Source organism: Castanea sativa, chromosome 9 (genome assembly GCF_040712315.1).
Source record: "Castanea sativa cultivar Marrone di Chiusa Pesio chromosome 9, ASM4071231v1".
Lineage (NCBI taxonomy): Eukaryota > Viridiplantae > Streptophyta > Magnoliopsida > Fagales > Fagaceae > Castanea > Castanea sativa.
The window spans coordinates 26,092,574-26,111,490 of NC_134021.1; the positions used below are offsets into that span (position 1 = coordinate 26,092,574).

The 18,917-nt window shown below is 33.9% G+C and overlaps 1 protein-coding gene across 2 annotated transcripts; it reads right to left on the reverse strand.

The window, feature by feature from the left end:
* Positions 1-252: 252 nt before the first annotated feature.
* On the reverse strand, positions 253-5,842 carry LOC142611173 (uncharacterized). Of its 2 annotated transcripts, none has more exons than XM_075783220.1 (8): positions 5,234-5,842; positions 4,965-5,079; positions 4,788-4,864; positions 4,629-4,668; positions 3,261-3,315; positions 3,028-3,097; positions 2,492-2,574; positions 253-541 (listed from the first exon to the last, which is right to left on the reverse strand). In XM_075783220.1, exons 1-8 carry the CDS (start codon positions 5,840-5,842, stop codon positions 529-531), a joined length of 1,062 nt encoding a protein of 353 aa, XP_075639335.1. In that variant the 3' UTR covers positions 253-528. The 2 variants fall into 2 exon arrangements, with proteins under 2 accessions (XP_075639335.1, XP_075639336.1); XM_075783221.1 differs by having other exon boundaries at positions 3,028-3,094; positions 5,234-5,772.
* Between the last annotated feature and the right edge of the window lie 13,075 nt (positions 5,843-18,917).

An 18,917-nucleotide genomic window follows, 5' to 3' on the forward strand; every position in this document is an offset into this window, starting at 1 on the left:
TTAACAAAATGTATAATTGCACTTATTTTTGAACTTGAGGTACCAATAACATTTATTTAAAAACTCGAGAGACTAATAGTGCTCAAGCAAACTTTAAGGACCATGAGTGTAGGCTAATTGGCTTCAGATTTGTATCTTATAAAAAAATTTAAAAAAATCAAATGAAATTACCAAAATCATTAACTAATGCAAGGAAATAATGAGAGCTATTGTGAGAGGGTGTGGCATAAACTCCCAAATATCACAATGTAATAGATAAAAAGTTGACTTTATAGTACTTAAACCAATTAGAAAAATGAGTCTTCAAAGCTTAGCTTGACAGGGCACACATTGATATAAAACTCTACATACAAATTATTAGAATATTGTTTACCAAGAGAGCATTTACGAGCATGAGATGGATGGTCTAGTCATATTAATGCCAGAGATTAAATCCATCGGTATTATTGGTATAAAATACATAAGCATCAAACGACGGTTAATAGAGATACAGGCCATATCTTTCATTGTCCAGTGCAATCGTTGTATTCAGTTATCAATCCTGAAAAATGAAATAATTATTAAAAATATGCCAACATGAATAATTTTTTGCACAAAGATTAAGTTATAAGAAATAGAAAAGAAATTATATAGAGTTAGGGTGGGAGACAATGTAATAATTCCAACATATAAATGGGAGTCAAGTTCCTATTATTATATGCTAGTGGGATATATGGAAGATAAAAATGATGAAGATTGTACAATGTGATTTGTTGCAATATTATCCAATTATTCAAGAACTAGACAATGAAGAAAAATTATCGAAAATGAAACATATACTAAATTAGCTAGGACTTCAAGAACAGACCTAATTGGGCCTACTATACTTTGTATTGTATTGTTGTATTTGTGTATTGCTAGTCGTAGATTATTTCTATATATAAATAGGTCTCATCTATATATTTTATTTTCATTCAATAATATACTCAATTTCCATAATCAATTTGATGGTGTTGTTTAGTTAAGTTAATGGTATTGTTCATGTGTGAATTGGGAAATTTTGAAACTAAGTATAATTCCATATTTGTAGAAGTTGTTGCAATAGTATTGTTGCTAAAAGAATCACCTTTTGATTTGAAATGGGGCTAGTAACAAGGGTAGCATTTTTCAGAAACTCATGTAGCTTGGAGCATTCATCATCTGTGTGTCCATTTTCTTGTAATGAAACAAAATTGACAACATTGGTTTTGACATGGAAAAAGCACAAAAATTTTGCCCCGTACTTCTTTCAGTTTGGTGTCGTAAGATTATTGAGATATATAGTTTGTTTGGCTAACTTATTTTTTACTAACTTATTTTATTATTTAGTTTATTTTTGCTACTATTTATAGGTTCTATTACACTTTTTGGTACTATTTATGAGTCACACTATACTATTTGAACTAACATTTATCTTTATTTATAGTACTTTCAATAAAAAGTTTTCAGTTTCAACAAAATAAGAAGATCTCAAATAGACGCATAGTTGGCGATTTCAAGCTGAATTTGCAAGGTGCACATTTTCCAAGAAAATGGCTCAAGAGTACGTGAGCAAGGTATTTGTCAAGGGCATTGACAATTTATTGAAGAGATTATTTTGTTGGCACAAACCCAAAGAGGAAGGTTAGGAGAATATAGCTTAGGCCAAGGAAGAGAGCCATCAACAAAAGCTCAGATGTATTTGGAAACTAGAGGCTAGACTAGAGCCATGGTCGTAGCTCAAAACAAAGTGGCACACCTTTCACTAGTTAGGCAATTTAAAATAAGAACATTTCATAGTTTATTGAAATGATGAAGAATATTAGAGCTTTTAGGAGAGATGGAATAATTACTTCAACAAGGAAAATTCTCAAAAGATATGGAGCTTCCAATCATGTTTAGTCTAGTCTAATTAAGGAATTTTGGATGTTTCACGATTAGGATGATCTAATCAATCTAGTGTGTATAATTTCATATTTTTATGAACTTTGAGTTTTAGGAATAGACTATTAACTATAAGAAATTCATAACTTGATTTTTTAAACTGGATTAGTAAGCCGATTAGTAAGCCCATTAGCCTTAGACATGATCTTAACCTGGAAATTTGGTAAACTGATTATATATTTGGATTCTACATAAAAACTAAAATGGGAACTTGATTTAGTTCATAAAAAGAAGTTGCAATAAAAAATTGTTTTTTAATCTAGCAAATCTTGGACAATTGTTTTTATGTGGAAAGGAAATCTTGAAAAATTTTAAAATCAAGAGAAATTAGGGTTTCTCATTAAACTCACTTGTAGGCCACATGTTTGGTGGGTGTGGCGTGGCTCATCTAATGGCCCAACCAGTTCTGAGAAAGGTTCATTATGGTCCACTCGCTCAAACAAGACTAATGCACATTATGTTGGGACAAAATTCAGGCTTGAACATGTAACTTTTAAAATATTAGAAACTTTAAAATTAAAATTTTTTAGTGATTTGAATATGCTCTTACATCGTTTTGTCCTCTTGCACGTGAGACATCATCCTGAGTTGTCTCCATTGTTCTTCAATCATTATCTGTAAATTTTGTTGAACCTGACCGAGAGAAGTAAATTAAATTTATCACATCAACAAGGAATGCAAAACTAACCTTATCATTAAGAAGCTAAGTATGGCCAGTCCATTTAAATAATTAGCAAGAAAAGTTCTATGAATTCATGATTAACATCACATTAAGAGGAGACAAAATGATCATGCTAACTGTGAGAGAGACGGAAGTGTAGAAATAACCACTATAGGTGTGGAGAGAGCACTTTCTATTAAATATTTTTAACTTGTGGAAGAAAAGAGACGAACTGTGAGCATATGGACCACACCGAGAACTTATTAATTGTTTAGAGAGAGAGAGTGTAAAACAAAATAGTAATGAAGCAAAGAGGCATTAGTTAAGAGCAATATGTAAAAATAAGGTGCAGAAGCATTTTCATGCTGCTACCATTAACATTTAGTTGCCAAGTTACAAAATCATGAATGGAAATCAGGCTACACCTCTAATTGTTCATGAAGACGCTTCTCAACTTCAAGTTGCAACTGCAATGCCTCCTGAATTTGCATGCTACTACGAGACAGGTCAACAAGTAGTATAAGACAGAGAGAATAAAGTGCATGCGTGAGCAGTTAGTGCAGAAAATAATTGAAAGAAAGAGGAATAAGTTAATGGTAATATTATAAAGACAAGACTACTTTAGATATGTTGTCTCGCACTTAATCAAGAACTTTACATTTTCACATGGAGTTGGGGATTGCCATCTGCACTAGCTCTTCTCTTAGGCATTTCTGCAATAGAAACATACAGTGATATCAAGGTTTACCAGTAAACGAGCTAGATCAAATTACTTTGATTTGAAAAGAAACAAGCAGACACGATTAGTTTGAGAAATGTTTTGACCAAGAAAATTAAAATTTAGGGAATCAAAGTTGAACATAATTTTGTGATCTCATCTAGGAAAACTATTCAAGATAGAACAAGAAAACTTGATTGGCTAACCATGTGTAAGGTGTCACAATCACGTCCAATATAATTTTCTAACACACATATAGTGGGTATTTTAAAGAGTTCGGTAGTCCTTTGTTTCAAGATCCTTCTAATAGAAGATTCATCAATAAAAAATGAGCACTTAACAAAATAATTTGAAATTTCATGTTTTTATTTTATTTTATCTTGGTCTTTCATGTTTGATTTCGTTTCATATTAGTCTTTACATTTCAAAATTTTCATTTTGGCCTTTCATGTTTGATTTAGTTTTCTATTTGCATATTTATGTTTCAAAATTTTCATTTTTATGAAGGGTCAAACATAAAATTGAATCAAACATAAAAGGTTAAAATGAAAGTATTTTTACCGTAAATGGCTAAAAAAAAAAAAAAAAAAGCATTAAACTTTAAGGGCCCAAGTGTATTTTATTCTATATTCTTCTAAGAATCTTTTTCTCCCATGTGAGAGGATCTCTTGGCATAAAAGCTAGCACCAAACCCTTGTTTATCAAAAAGCCCTTAAAAAGTTGAGTGTATCTTCTTCTTTTTTTCTTTTTCTTTTTTTTTTTTTAAAAAAAAAATAATTTGAGGTTTCTTAAGTCTTACCCATAAAAGAATATAGCCTTGGTCCTACAAGAAATAAGTTCTGAAATCTTATATAATATATTAGACCATCCAAAGAGTTTGGTACTAACTTTTAGGAAATAGAATCTCTCATATGCCCCCTAAAGTTCAAGATTGCTTTCATTTTGACCCTTTATGTTAAAATTTCATTTTGGCTTCTCAAAGTTCAAAGGGTCTCTAATGTAAGATCACTCTGACCTATACTTCGGAGTGTTTTTTGGATTTTTTTTTTTCCTATTTATTACTGAAACAAGCACAGGATAGAAGAAAGGCTTTAGCAGCATGTATTTCATGACCATTATTATAGAGATGCAACATGAAATAGCAATCAGTGAAGTGTCCCATTTTTACGTTAGCGCTTCAGAAACTTCCATGAAGACCTTACAGGACAATATTGAAGATGTCCAATTGTAAGTCGGAAAACAATAAAACATAGAAATATTATAAGTTTCCACATTGAAAAACAGAACTAGAAATTCAACAAGATATACCATCTACAGAGTCTGCCCCAGACAGTGTGGTTCGATATTTCTGCAATACAGATGCAAAAGAAATTTGAAAGAATAAAATTTTCAGATATATATTGGCAAAAGCATAAAACAAACTCGGTTTCAAAATGACATCTAGTTCTTAAAGAACTAATCTAATACCTGTAAATGACTTTTCACATGAAATATGGTCAATAAATTTGTCTCCATCAGCTTCAGTATAGCTTTTGGTGTTGCCCCTGTGATTATGTATAAACAAAAATCAATATATCATAGGTCTTTTTCTTTTCTTTCTTACCTTTTTTTTTTTAATCAACAAAGCTTAATCCAATTACTTACTCTCAGGACCACCAAGGCGCTCAACACACTTCACGAATTGATTGTGAAGGTCTGGAGTCCATCTGATTCGCTTTTTAAGTGTTGGAGCTGGCCTTGATGATGCACTGTGGCAAACCTGTTTGGAAATAACAAAGAAAAAACCAATAAATTTTCATGAAGATAGAAAACAAGACGTGATAATGATATTATCGGATATATATGTGTGTGTGTGTGTGTGTGTGTGTGTGTGTGTGTGAGTTTAAATTTTAGAGTGGAACACAAGGGATTACTTTGAGACCCTGATTTGCATAAGAAGAAAGCGAAAATTGCCTCCTGACAAAGGCAGCACTGTCAACACCAAGCAACATGTTCTGGTCATGTGGAAAACGATTGCTTCTACATGTATTGTTGCGTGGAACATTTGACTTATCCGAAGAAGAATATAAATGGGATTTCACAAGTGACTGCAAGGAGTCCCTGAAGTCAAGGTTTGACCGAGCTGCTTGCACAGCTGAATCGGTTAAGGAAAAGTTTTTCCCAGAAGATTGACAAGACAAGACGTGTGAATCAAAACTGGGAAACTGGGATATTGCCAAAGGAGAATTGCCAAATTGTTGGTCTTTTGATGCTGCCAAAGGAGAATTGCCAAATTGTTGTTGAAAACCCATGTACCTTTCATTTATCTGAAGGGCTGAGGTTGTTGATCCAAAAGGATTGGTCATGGTGGAGTTGGATAATTTAGGAGGCTCAAAGTTGAGCTGTTGTGCTACTTCCCTCATGGCTGGAGTCTGAACTCCCATGTTTAAGGGTGGATCAGTGCAAAATAGTTGGGAAGAATAGAACATAGTTTTATCGAAACCAGTTTTGTTGTTTTCACACAAAGATAGCAACTTGCACATTGAATATTCAAAATGAGTCACTAAATCAAATGCCCCCACATTGAAAGTTACCCCAATTTGTTGGCTAATATTTTTCTCTTTTTGCAGGTCCATTTTAAATTAGGAAAAGGCATGCGCAGGTAACTAGTCCTGATTTTGGCCCCCGTGGCCACTCTATGAAGTTACACTAATCGACATACAACTTTTCAAGGTAAAAAGGCTTCTAGTTCTTTTCCATGTTTGTTTTTTCCACTTTTTAACAGACTTGAGTGAGTTTGGTAATCTTCAATGAAGAAGATTAATGCCATGGTTTTAATTAAATACTGTTTTGTGAGTCACTTCGCACTCCTAGACTGCAGGATGACCAATTCATCCGTGACATGTCATCAAGAACCCACTAAAGATTGGACCATATTCCATGTAATTTCCACAAGATGGAAAACCATATATATATATATATATATATATATATATATATATATATATATATATATATATAATTTATTCATTAAAAAAAAAAAGATTATATATAGTTTAAAAGAATTTTGAATTGGGAGGAATGAGACTACCTTTAGACACTGATTTGCATCAGAAGGAACCGAAAGTTTCCTCCTGACTTTGGTAGTATTCTGGCCCCACAGCAGCTTCTGGTCATGTGGAAAAAGTTTACTTCCATTGTTGCATAAAAGTTGATTTGAGTTCACTGAAAAAGAATAGAATTGATTATCAAAAAGAAAAAAGAAGAAAGAATAGAATTGAATCAATTTATTGCTGCACAAAAGTGAGGTAGTACGAGTGACTGCAAGGAAAGTCAGAGTTGGTGCGGGCTTTCTCACCTGATTCAGTTGAAGAAGATTGAGAAGATTGTGACGCCAAAGGAGAATTGCCCACTTGGTTCTCTTGTTGTTGAGAACCCATGTAACTATTAGTTTCTTGAAAATCTGAGGCTAGTGATAGAGTCAAAACTCCCATCTTAAGGGGCGTTTCTGTGCAATATAGGGAAGAATCATCCATGTTTCTTTGGATTATTGTTTGGAAATATATAATATATATGAGCTGATAAAACTACCAATCTTTATATTCTCCATAAATTTCAGCGAGTACCTTTGTCTCTATCAGGTTAATCTTGTGTGACAACACCAACACTGTTTCTAAATATATATATTTTTATCTATTTTCAATCGATTTTAAATTAGAAAAAGACACCATGCATATCATAATGTGCACGTATATACCCTGGTGTTGCCTCTACATTCGACGTGGCCACCTTATTCTATAATTTGCAGTAAGCGACGCTGCTGTGTTCTAAGCCCAGTTCGATTATCGTACATCATGACCAGCAGAAGAAATTTCTTAAATTTTTTTAGAGCATATAGTATATCTTAATTAAAATTAATAATATATAGTTGTTATTTGTAACTTATAAGACCTTTGCCTCCAAAAAAAAAAAATTATAAGACTACCATTGACCGAGTTACGATGATCTTTCTTGAGATTATCTCAATTTCAGGACATTACCTCGTGGAAACCAATGTACCTAACGAATCATTTACTAGAAAATTATTTGAAGATTTCATGGTTTTAAATTTACTGAAAATTTTGATTTATAAAATATATGAATGAATATGATAATACACGTGCTTAATAAATTAGTTGTAAATATGAATTACTTTTATTGGCTTTGATCGTGACATCGTGTCACACATTAGTTCAACCCATAGTAAAGATAATAGGGATGTAAATGACATTTGCTTACCGAATTTAAGAAGAAGATTTATCCATCTTAATTGAGTGGGGGTTGACAATGCCTTTATAATTAAGATAACTTCCACAAAGTATAATGCAAACAGATAAATGAAAATAAAAAAAAAGCTCATTCGCATTAATTGATGAATAAGTTTAATGGACTCAACGAGTAACATTGACTAAAATTTGTTGGGGTCTCTATTGAGTTCATATTGTTAGGTTGGCAAACCTTGAACAAATTAGTGGTCTTATAAATTTCTTTGATCTGTAATTGAAGTCCAAGACATGTGCCCTTGACTGGTCAAGAAATTTTACAAGAATTAATCTTGAAATATAGCTGATTAATTTAGATCTTGACACATAGGCCACTTAAGTCAATCAATCGCGAATTGTGCAACGAAATCCTGATTCAGTCCAAATCATCATCCAAGCTTCTAAGTCTTCGTGACACTACAAAAAACGCGAGCTATAGCTGCGTTTTTTAGCCGCGTTTATAAAAAAACGCGGCTATACCTGACCTATAGCCGCGTTTAAAAGAAACGCGGCTATAGACCAAACCTATAGCCCCGTTTCCTAGAAACGCGGCTTCAGACCCAACCTATAGCTGCGTTTTGTTAAACGCGGCCATAAGTTAGGTCTAAAGCCGTGTTTCTAGGGCCTTGAGCTGCGTTTTACGTCCGGACTATAGCCGTGTTTATAAAAACGCGGCTATAGGTCCAGACAAAAATATTTTTTTAAAAAGGGTGCTATGTACAGTAGAACAATTTTTTTTTATAAGGGAGAGTTATAGCCGCGTTTCACAAAAACGCGGCTATAGGGCCAGTAAAATATTACACATATTTTAAAAAGATGACCTGTGTATCCAAATAAATTATATTTTTTTAATATAAGGGGGCTATAGCCGCGTTTTCAAAAACGCGGCTATAGGTCCATATATATTTTTTTAAATTGATGACCTGTGCATCCAAATAAATTATTTTTTTATATAAGGGCGGGGCTATAGCCGCGTTTTCAAAAACGCGGCTATAGGTCTAGTGAAATAATATATATATATATATATATATATATTTTCTTTTCTTTTTTTTAAAAGGATGAGTTGTACGTGCATCCGAATAAATTATTTTTTTAATATAAGGGAGGGGCTATAGCCGCGTTTTTGAAAAACGCGGCTATAGGTAACACCAATAAAAAAACCCAGAACCCCACTTTCCCACCTACCCCCACTCTTATCTTTTCTTTCTTTGGTCATTGTTCTCTGCTTTCTTGGGTTCTTTCTTTCTTTCTTCTCTGCAAGTCACGCCTAGCTCTCCTTTCTTTCTCTCTTTTTTTTTTTTTTTTTTTTTTTCCTTCTTCACTCCAACACAGCTCTTTTTTTTTCTTTGTTTCTTTGCTGCTGCTCCTTCTTTTCTTTTTTTCTCTCTTTCCTTCTTTTTTTCTCTCGTTCCTTCTTTTTTTCTTTCAATACAACGCACACACCGGTACACTCCACACCACCATATACTTCATTTTTCAAGCAAGGGTCACTGGAAAACTTCATAAGAAAAGCTAAAGGCTCACTCATCTCTACTATTTGAGGTAAAAATTCTCTAATTTTTTTATGGGTATTATACTTTTGCTAGAAGTTATTTTTGCTATTGTGTTGCTGATATTGTGCTTATGTTTAAATAGGTCTATGTTCTTGAGCTTTTGTGTTCTTTGAATGGATTCAGTGTTAAATTTGGGTTGATTTTGTTGAATGAGAGGAGATTCATGGTTTGTATTGTTATATTTTGGAGAACATTGCATTTATACTGTCAGTATATTGTGTTTGATTTTGAATTTTCTAGGTGTGTTTGATTTTAAACTTTTTGGTTTTGTGTTTGATTTTGAATATTTTGGGTTTGTGTTTAATTTAAAAAAAAATTTTGTTTGAATTTTGAATTTTTTGGGGGAAAAAAAAAACCCAGAAAATTTTTTTTGTTTTAAAAAAAAGCTGAATTTTTGAATTTTTTGGGGAAAAAAAACCCCAGTAAATTTTTTTTTTTTTTTTTTTTAAAAAGACCTATAGCCGCGGTTTAAACGCAACTCAAAGCAGGTTTGTAGCCGCGTTTTTTAAAAACGCGGCTATAGGTCGCTGACTATAGCCGCGTTTTTAGAAAACGCGGCTATAGACCTGAAGCCTATAGCCGTGGTTCAAAAACGCGGCTACAGACCCGCAGGGTCTGTTGCTGCGCCGCTTAGGCCGGGGTTGTGAACGCGGCCATAGAAAACGCGGCTTCAAGGCTATAGCCGCGTTTTCGGTGTCTATAGCCGCGTTTTTGAAACGCGGCTATAGACCCCTTTTTTGTAGTGTGAATTCCAAGCCAAGGTATAAAAGGAGACCTACGAAGCGTGATTAAAGATTTTGGAGAGCCGTGTATTGCACACCTAGGGTTAGGTTTAACCAAGTTTTCATAAAGCATCCCCTAGTGATCAAGGTTTGAAGATTATTCAACATTAGGTAATCAAGTTGAAGTTGTTGCAATTGGAACACAATCAAGTTACAATGAAAAAAGCTTCAAGAGGGTTCTTGAAGTTTTGAGTAGAGAGTTCATGTTGAATAGAGTCCACTATACAGGAATCCATGATTTTGGAGCTACATGAGGTCACATCAATAAGTCTACATGATATAATAGTAGATTTAAGATTATATCTATTGTAAAACTTCCATTTTATTTAGAGGATCAGTTAACTTGGGGTTGATGGATAAACCATCAGAGTTTTTTCCATTTAAGGTTTTCTGTCACCACATTGTGTATCTCATTTATTTTCTGCTATTCATTATTTGTGATATGGTGTGTGAATGATTAACCACAAACGGATTCATTAAGCATAATTGGATCATTAATCTAGGCGGCTTTAAAAGTGGTTAATTGGCATGAACCTAGATCTAAAATTTCGAATAGTATCCTTATTCCTAGTCACATGATACAATTTCATAGGTTAATCCATGCCACCTCATCATATATTCTGAAGAAAAATAATAACTTATAGGCTAAGCTGTTTTTAAAGACCAAAAAACCTAAATTTATCCAACCACATGGGTTGGCTTTTGCCCAATATTTTTGATGCATAACCAATTGGACTCATTATGCACATTTCTTCACTTCATGAAATGGGCCTACGACCCACATAATTTATACTTGATGGATTGAGCTCATGGACCATATTTTATCTTCATCAAGAAATGGGCTCATGACTCATACTTTTCTCGCCTTGCGAATAAGGTTCAACGGCTATGTTTTCCCTTCAATAGATCAAGGCTCATGACTTGCATCATATCTCTCATTCCCCATGGAAAATGCTTCCTTAATTACAAAGGTCCATATTTACACAAAACGGGTTTTGGACGAAAAACGCCGAACTTCAAGTTAATTGGATTATTTAGACAACAGTAATATATATGAACCCCCCGACATACGTAAGGGCCAAAATTCATTTGGGTTAGTTTGGCAATCGATGCACACCTCACTAGAAGAAAAAACACTAGTTGGGCTTGTGAAATTCAAAAAAAGTCCATCATATCCCACTAAGAAATGATTTTTTTTTTTTTAGGGTAACTCTCAGAAGTCAAGTTGCGAGCATCAAATTTCCATAATGCTTGAAACTCGAGTTTTTTTTTTTTTTTTTTTCAAAGTGCTATGTAGCAAAATAAATTTGGCTGAATACATTTTTTTCTAAAATTATATTGTATATTACACTAGCCAAGGCACGTGAGAGTGCTAGTGTGATTGGATCCAAACCGTATACATGGAGCAGCTGTGAGCAAAGGAAAAGGAACGCTAGCTAAAGGAAGGGATCTTTAGTCCATGCCAACAGCGTGACCATCTTGGGGAAGAGTGAGACATGGACACCCATCACTTGCACAAAAGGGAGATAGCAACCTCTTATGGTTAGATGGTATAGAACACCCTTTATTAGCTTCCCCACGTAATAGCAAAACAGCCCTCAGTTCCACTACCCTAACATTAGCGTGCTTCTCTGTCCTCCAGCCGTTACATAATGCAATAGCTGTATTAAAATTCAAATGGAGGAATCACGGTTTGACACTTGTCCTTAGGTACTTGGTAACATTCCTCTGACTATAAACATGTTGCTGAACCATTAGGACAAGAACCTAGAGAAACTAAGAGAAAAACTAAAAATTTGGGTAGGAAAGTGAGGTAGAGAGAAAAGGCATTCTTTGGGAAAGAACATCACCATTGTACAAAAACCTACATTTTCTTCGCACAATAGAAAACTAAAGAGAGTAAGAAAAATTTTCCTTGCTCACCCGTGGTTTTTCATACCTTCCAATTAGAAAATCAGTTGTTTATTTAATAAAAGTTATTAGATAAAGTAACTGCCTTTTAACAGTTAAAAAAAAAACGTATGTACGATTAAAAAGAGAAACAAGACAGTTTTCTAAATAAAAAAAAATAAAAAAATCTTGGGCATCTTGAGAAACAATATTCTTCTCTCTTGAATAAGTGCTTGCATAACTGATTGAGAGACTGTACATCTTGGGCATCTGTGGAATTGGGGTGAAGAGCAAAGGTCTTCTCAAGTTCGAAATTCTTTTGTTTTGAATTTCACTCCATCAAGGTACGCCTCTCGATTCTTTGTTTCTAAAATTCTAGATATTCCATGTTATCTTACATGAATGAACAAGATATTTATGTTGTTTCCGCGATGTGTTTTGTATAAGATGCAAAACCATTTTTTCCAACAATTGGTATCAGAGCCAGGTTTTTCCAAAAGAAAATCAACGTACACAAGAACTGATTGAGAGACTACTCATCTTGGGCACCATGTGGATTGGGATGAAAATTGAAGGTATTCTCAAGTTTTGTTTTTGAATCTCACTGCATCAAGGTATGCTTTCTTTTCTTTGTTCTAGAATTCAAAGTCACATATTATCTCTTATAAATGAAGTAGATCCTTGTGTTGCTTCCGCTGTGGGTTTTGTATGAGATGCAAAACCAGTTTTTCCAACAATTGGTATCAGAACCAGTTTTCAATCAAAGAAAATAGTTTTCTTGGTGTTTTTATTTTCTGCAGTAAATTTTCTGCATAGATGTTGAAAGTGAGGTTTGACATAGATACATGTTGGGTTTTTTTAATTTATTGTTAGATTGATAATTGAACATGTTTCTATACGTTTTTTTGTTTGAGATTCAAGTTTTTATTTCGAATAAAATAGCAAAAAGGGAAATTGGTTCTCCACACTTCGCGCCCACGTTCATTCTCGAGAAAAGAATGAAGAAAACCAGTCTGTTTGTCTTTGTTTCTGAGACCGAATCAAAGAATTATGCATTATAACTGGATTTTGGTTTTCGGTAGTGTGTGGGTCACTTGCTATCAATCATGATACTATAATTATGGATGTAGAATGAAAGACATGGTTAGAGGTTTAAGAATACATATATATATATATATATATATATATATATATATATATATATTTATTGATGCATGTTATTCGAAGTGGCATATGATCATATCCCTTAGTTACGATGCCGTGTTATGATAGTCTTCATATTATCAATGAATACATAAACTTATATTGCTAATGTTAAAGTTTAATGTGTCGTGTTTTTATGTTCTTGGAATCCTTTAATATATTATATCATATATATATGGATTCATATGTATCAAGATTGTGCCCAAAAGATAATGATAATAATACAACACCACAGATATACTTGTTGGTCATCTTGAATGATGAACGTGTGTTGTTTTCCATTGAATCCGTATCTTATAATGGAAATCCTTTAAAGAGATCCATTCCTAATGAGATTAGGATTTTGTTTTCAAGGTTTTCTAGCATATTAGGGTTCTTGATCTTCATCTTGAAAACCTTAATGTTCGATCTATAAATCTTTATTTATAAAATCAAAAGGTGTTTTTTTTATCATGTAAAACTAATTTGATTAGTGTTGATCAAGTGTTAAAACATTGATAAAAAATAAGGCTGTGTGTGATGACTTTACACATAATTCTATATAAAGTGATTAATTTTATAGTCCTTAAAAGTTAAGGACATTTATTAATCATTATATAACTAAGAGACCTAATGAGATTAAAGATATTAGTTAAATAGAACTCTTAGTTCTAATTAGTTTAGGACTTATCTTTTAAGAAACATTCTAATGAGATTAGAATTTTTGTATGATTAAAAGTCCTTAATTTATTTTAATTAAAAGTTTTTAATGAGATTAAAGCTCTAATTAAAAGTTATATAGATTCTAATGAGATTAGAATTCTTTATCAAGTAAGTTAAAGATAGAGTTCTATATAACAAATTTTTTGATCCATTAGAGTATATGGAATCCTAAATAGTTTAGGACTTCCATTTTAGTTAGTGATTCTAATGAGATTAGAGTCTTTAACAAGTGCAAGGTTATAAATTATGATGAGATATTCTAAAGCCAAATAACAAGTGAGAGTGTTGGACTTAAAATAACCCTTTTGTTAAGATTATTGAATTGTAAGTAGATACCTTGTCTTGGCCTTGAGCTTTGCATTCCATGCGGAGGGTATTTTACTTTATGGATTGCATGATTAAACTTCTTTGTGGTTACGCGAATGTTCGTTATGCTATTGTGACGTGACTTAGTCAAATCACATCGAATTTAAACAATTAAACACATTTGATGTGTAGGATTAAAGTTGTGATGAGATTGCAATGTTTTCAAAACAATCTACTTGTTTTAAAATTTCTAGTGGGAGAGAGATTCAAGGGTTGAGTCTCACGGCCTCTATTGCCGGTTTATAGTAGTGTGATTAGGCACCTCGCCTTGGTGTATATGCCTTGCTCCCTATGGAGGGTATTTATGATGCGAACCTCAATCGAAATGCATTGAGACCCAACAAACAATATTGGAATATTTGCTCAGGAAAGCTAAAATTCAGATATTGATAGAACCCTGACCCAACGTTTATAAGTGAAACGAGAACCAAAAGTATAAGTAATAAACCTTGACCCAATTATTATAATTGAATCATGAACCGAAGGTATAAAGTTTGAACACTACAAGGAAGAATCCTTGATAAGTTCACAGTTCCTGAAGAACCAAAAGAAGAGCAAAGCATCACATTTTCTGATTTCTATTCAATAATATATCAAACATATTTACAGACTTAAGGGCCTATTTAAGGCTCCATAAAACTTGACAGACAAGAAAATATATTCTAAATTAACTCCTAATTGATACCTCACTATATCAGGAATCAAATTTGACCTAAAAAGCATTAAATGCACCTAAAAACAAGGAAATAAATAACCTAAACCTAAAATAACGTTTTTACATAAAAATACCAAAAATAATAAATTACAATAATTAAACAGTAAATTGTGTCCTACATTAGTTTAATTCATGGTACTACAGGTTAAACTTCTTAATGATGGATGAAGTGTGTTTTTACATTGAGAACGACCACGCTACCGTGGAGTTACTTGGTAACTCACATAGAGTTTAGGCAATGGTGTACACTAGACTAAGTGTAATGTTAATCTCCCTATGGAGCTCTGTCATTATTACTTAGAAGCTAAGGGAAGAACAGAAAATTATTTTTGTTTGGTAAGAGTTACCATAATAGCATTAATAATGAGAATAGTTCTTGCTTGATCATAGTGATTGGTATGACCTCGCTACCGAGGAATATTAATGGCGGGATTGGGTTGTCGTTGCACCTAATATAATATGGTTTTAGGGTTCCATATATGGTTGTGATTGCAACATATAATGTCCTTGTAATTAAGTTCATAGTCTCAAGTTAAAGTTGTTATAAATTTTTGTTCTCTAACTACTATTTTAATTGAATCACATTGACTAAGAAACAATTTTGGACATTGTGCTTAAAAGAGCTGAGTACATAAAATTTCAATTCAGCATTGTCATAATTTCCTATACATGATGCATTTTTTATGAGAATCAACAAGCATTCAAGGATTCATTGCATGTTCCAGTTGGGCCTATTACAAGAGCAAGATCCAAGAAGATCAAAGAAGCACTTAATGGGCTGATTCAAGAGATTTGGGCTGATTCTAACACAAGACATTCCAAGCTTGGCCCAAAGGAAGATGAAAACGTAATAAATTTAATTCAAGCTATTGAGGGCTGATCTGGCTTAACTGGGAGTGATTTATGGCGTGGATTAGTGGCCGATTGACTTTCCAGTTTTATATCAGTTAATGTAGATTTTTTCCTATTCTGGAGTTGCTATTTCAGACCAAATCTACCTGAATTTAAGGCTTTTATTATTTAGAACGTTTTTTAGGTATTTTCCTTGTTTTTAGGTGCATTTAATGCTTTTTAGGTCAAATTTGATTCCAGATATGGTAAAGTATCAATTAGGAGTTATTTCAGAATATATTTTCTTGTTTGTCAAGTTTTATGGAGCCCTTAAATAGGCCTTGAAGTCTGTAAACGTTTTTCATAAATATATTATTAAATAAAAATCAGAAAATGTGAGGCTTTGCTCTTCTTTTGGTTCTTCAAAAACTGTGAACTTATCAGGGATTCTTCCTTGTGGCGTTCAAACTTTATACCTTCGGTTCGTGATTCATTTATAATCACTGGGTCAAGGTCTGTTACTTATACATTTGGTTTGTGTTTCACTTATAAATGTTAGGTCAGAGTTTCTATCAAAAATCTGAATTTTAGCTTTCTTGGGCAAATATTCCAATATTGTTTGTTGGGTCTCAAAGCGTGTCAATTGAGGTTCGCATCATTTGGTATCAGAGCACAGGTTCTAAAATCAGTTTCCTATCCCTTTATATTTTGTTTCTTGTTATCATCCTATCTTATTTCTTTTGTGTTCTTCATTCATCGTTCTTATTTTTTTTGTTTTTTTTGAAGTGCACTAGGTTAAAATAGTGCACCCAGTTCCCAAAAAAAAAAAAAAAAAAGTGAAAAAAAAGACATTAGAAAAGAAATAGAAAAAAAAAATTGTTTGCAGTTTCAATTCTCTCAGACCAAAATATTGTTTTATTTTTTCCTCTTCCTTTGATTTGGTGTTTCTGTTATATTTTCTTGCCGTTGGTATTTGTTTAAACACTACAAGTTGAATTTCTTGATCAAGTTTATTAGTTTAATGCAGAACTGAAAAGGGGAAGCTACGAGTGGAAAAAGGCAAGAGAGTGTGAGACTAATATCGGGAAAAAGCTAATTTAAGAGTGAAACACGAGTGGGAGTAACATAATTTGAGTGCAAACACGTGAAGGAGTGTTATGAGGAATTATTTCTAACAATTCTCTGTTGTTTCAAAAGTATGTCTTCCAGGTGTGAAACATCAAATAGGGAAGGAAGGGAGGAGTCGTCCGTCATTTTGCAGGCTATGCACCAACAATTTGAACGCATGAACGTGGTGTTTAATGAGATTCGGGATCGGATGGATAGGCAAGACACTGTTGTTGCTACTTTGCGTGAGGAGCGTCTGCAAAGAGGCCATAATGCTAGAAGGCAAGAAAGGCGTGTGCGCATGGATGATTCTGATCATTACCACAAGGATGAGTTTGAAGATGAAGAAGATCAAGCTGCATTGAACAATGAGGGCAGGTTTATGCCAAGGGGAGAAAGGCATGGTAGAGGTTTCCGAAGGGATCCAAGATGGCAAGATGGGACTGACAGGAACCTAGGAAACATAAAAATGAAGATACCAACGTTCCAAGGGAAAAATGATATAGAAGCATACTTGGAGTGGGAGAAGAAGGTGGAGTTAATCTTTGAGTGCCACAACTACTCCGAGGAGAAAAATGTAAAACTCGCTGTCATTGAGTTTACTGACTATGCTATTATATGGTGGGATCAACTTGTGATGAACAGAAGGAGAAACCATGAGAGACCTATTGAGACTTGGGAGGAAATGAAGACCATCATGAGGAGGCGGTTTGTTCCTAGTCACTATTATAGGGACTTGTATCAGAAATTACAGAGTCTTACTCAAGGCTATAGGAGCGTGGATGACTACCACAAGGAGATGGAGATTGCCATGATTCGGGCAAATGTAGAGGAGGATAGAGAAGCTACCATGGCAAGGTTTTTGAATGGGCTGAATCGGGACATTGCCAATGTGGTGGAGTTGCAGCACTACGTGAAGTTGGAGGACATGGTGCACATGACAATAAAGGTGGAATGACAACTTAAAAGGAAAGGAACTCGGTCATTTCAAAATCCTGGCTCCTCTATTTCATGGAGGTCAAATGGGAGGAAGGACGAAGGCTGTCTTCAAGTCCAAAACCAAACCACCAAAAAGGAGAGATGAAGATCCCAGTGTCAACAAAGGTAAAAATGAATCTCAGACTCGTAATCATAATATTAAGTATTTTCGTTGTTTGGGAGTAGGTCATATTGCTTCACAATGCCCAAATAAGAGGACCATGATCGCACGTATTGATGGAGAGGTGGAAACTGAAAGCGATGAAGATGATGACCAGATTCCATCACTTGAGGATGCTTGTGATGAGGAATGGAGTATCCAGTGGAGGGTGAGTCACTTGTGGCTAGGCGTGCTTTAAGTGCCCAAGTCAAAGAGGATGACATGGAACGACAAAGGGAGACCATTTTTCATACTAGATGCCACGTCAACAACAAGGTATGTAGTATGATTATAGATGGGGGGGAGCTGTACTAATGTGGCTAGCACTACTTTAGTTGAAAAATTGAATTTACTTACCTTGAAACACCCTAGACCATATAAGTTGCAGTGGTTAAATGATTGTGGAGAGGTTAAGGTAAATAAGCAAGTACTGGTTTCTTTTTCGATTGGGAGGTACAAGGATGAAGTACTTTATGATGTTGTTCCAATGCAAGTAGGTCACATTTTATTGGGCAGGCCATGGCAGTTTAACAGGAAGCTCAATCATGACGGGTTCAAGAATAGGCATTCTTTTGTTAAAGATAATAAAACCATTACTCTTGTACCGTTGACTCCAAGACAAGTGTATGAAGATCAAGTGAAGCTGAAAAGAGATAATGACTTGAAAACGTGTGAGACTGAAAGTTCAAAAAAAAGATGATGAGAAACAAAGTGAAAGAATAAAAGAGAGTGAACAGAAAAAAGAAAGAGAAAACATAAAAAACAATAAAAAGACAGTTGAGGGTGGAAAAAATGAGAAAAATAAAAAAAACAAGAGAGTTTTTATGCTAAGGCGAGTGATGTCAAGAGTGCTTTTTATACAAACCAGCCTTGTACTCTTGTACAAAGAGGTGTGTTTTAATACTAACGAACTTGACGAATCTTTGCCTAGTGTTGTTGTCTCTTTGTTGCAGGAATATGAGGACGTGTTTCCTAATGATGTTCCTAGTGGATTGCCACCTATTAGAGGAATAGAGTATCAAATTGATTT

What these genes read in the sequence shown, in the direction of transcription:
- LOC142611173 (XM_075783220.1), bottom strand. Translation starts at nt 5,842, where the DNA reads ATGTGCAAGTTGCTATCTTTGTGTGAAAACAACAAAACTGGTTTCGAT. An exon ending in ATGCAAATCAGGGTCTCAAA is followed by an intron (nt 5,080 to 5,233) that starts GTAATCCCTTGT and finishes ATTTCCAAACAG; the next exon opens with GTTTGCCACAGTGCATCATC. An exon ending in TGGGGCAGACTCTGTAGATG is followed by an intron (nt 3,316 to 4,628) that starts GTATATCTTGTT and finishes TTTCTATTGCAG; the next exon opens with AAATGCCTAAGAGAAGAGCT.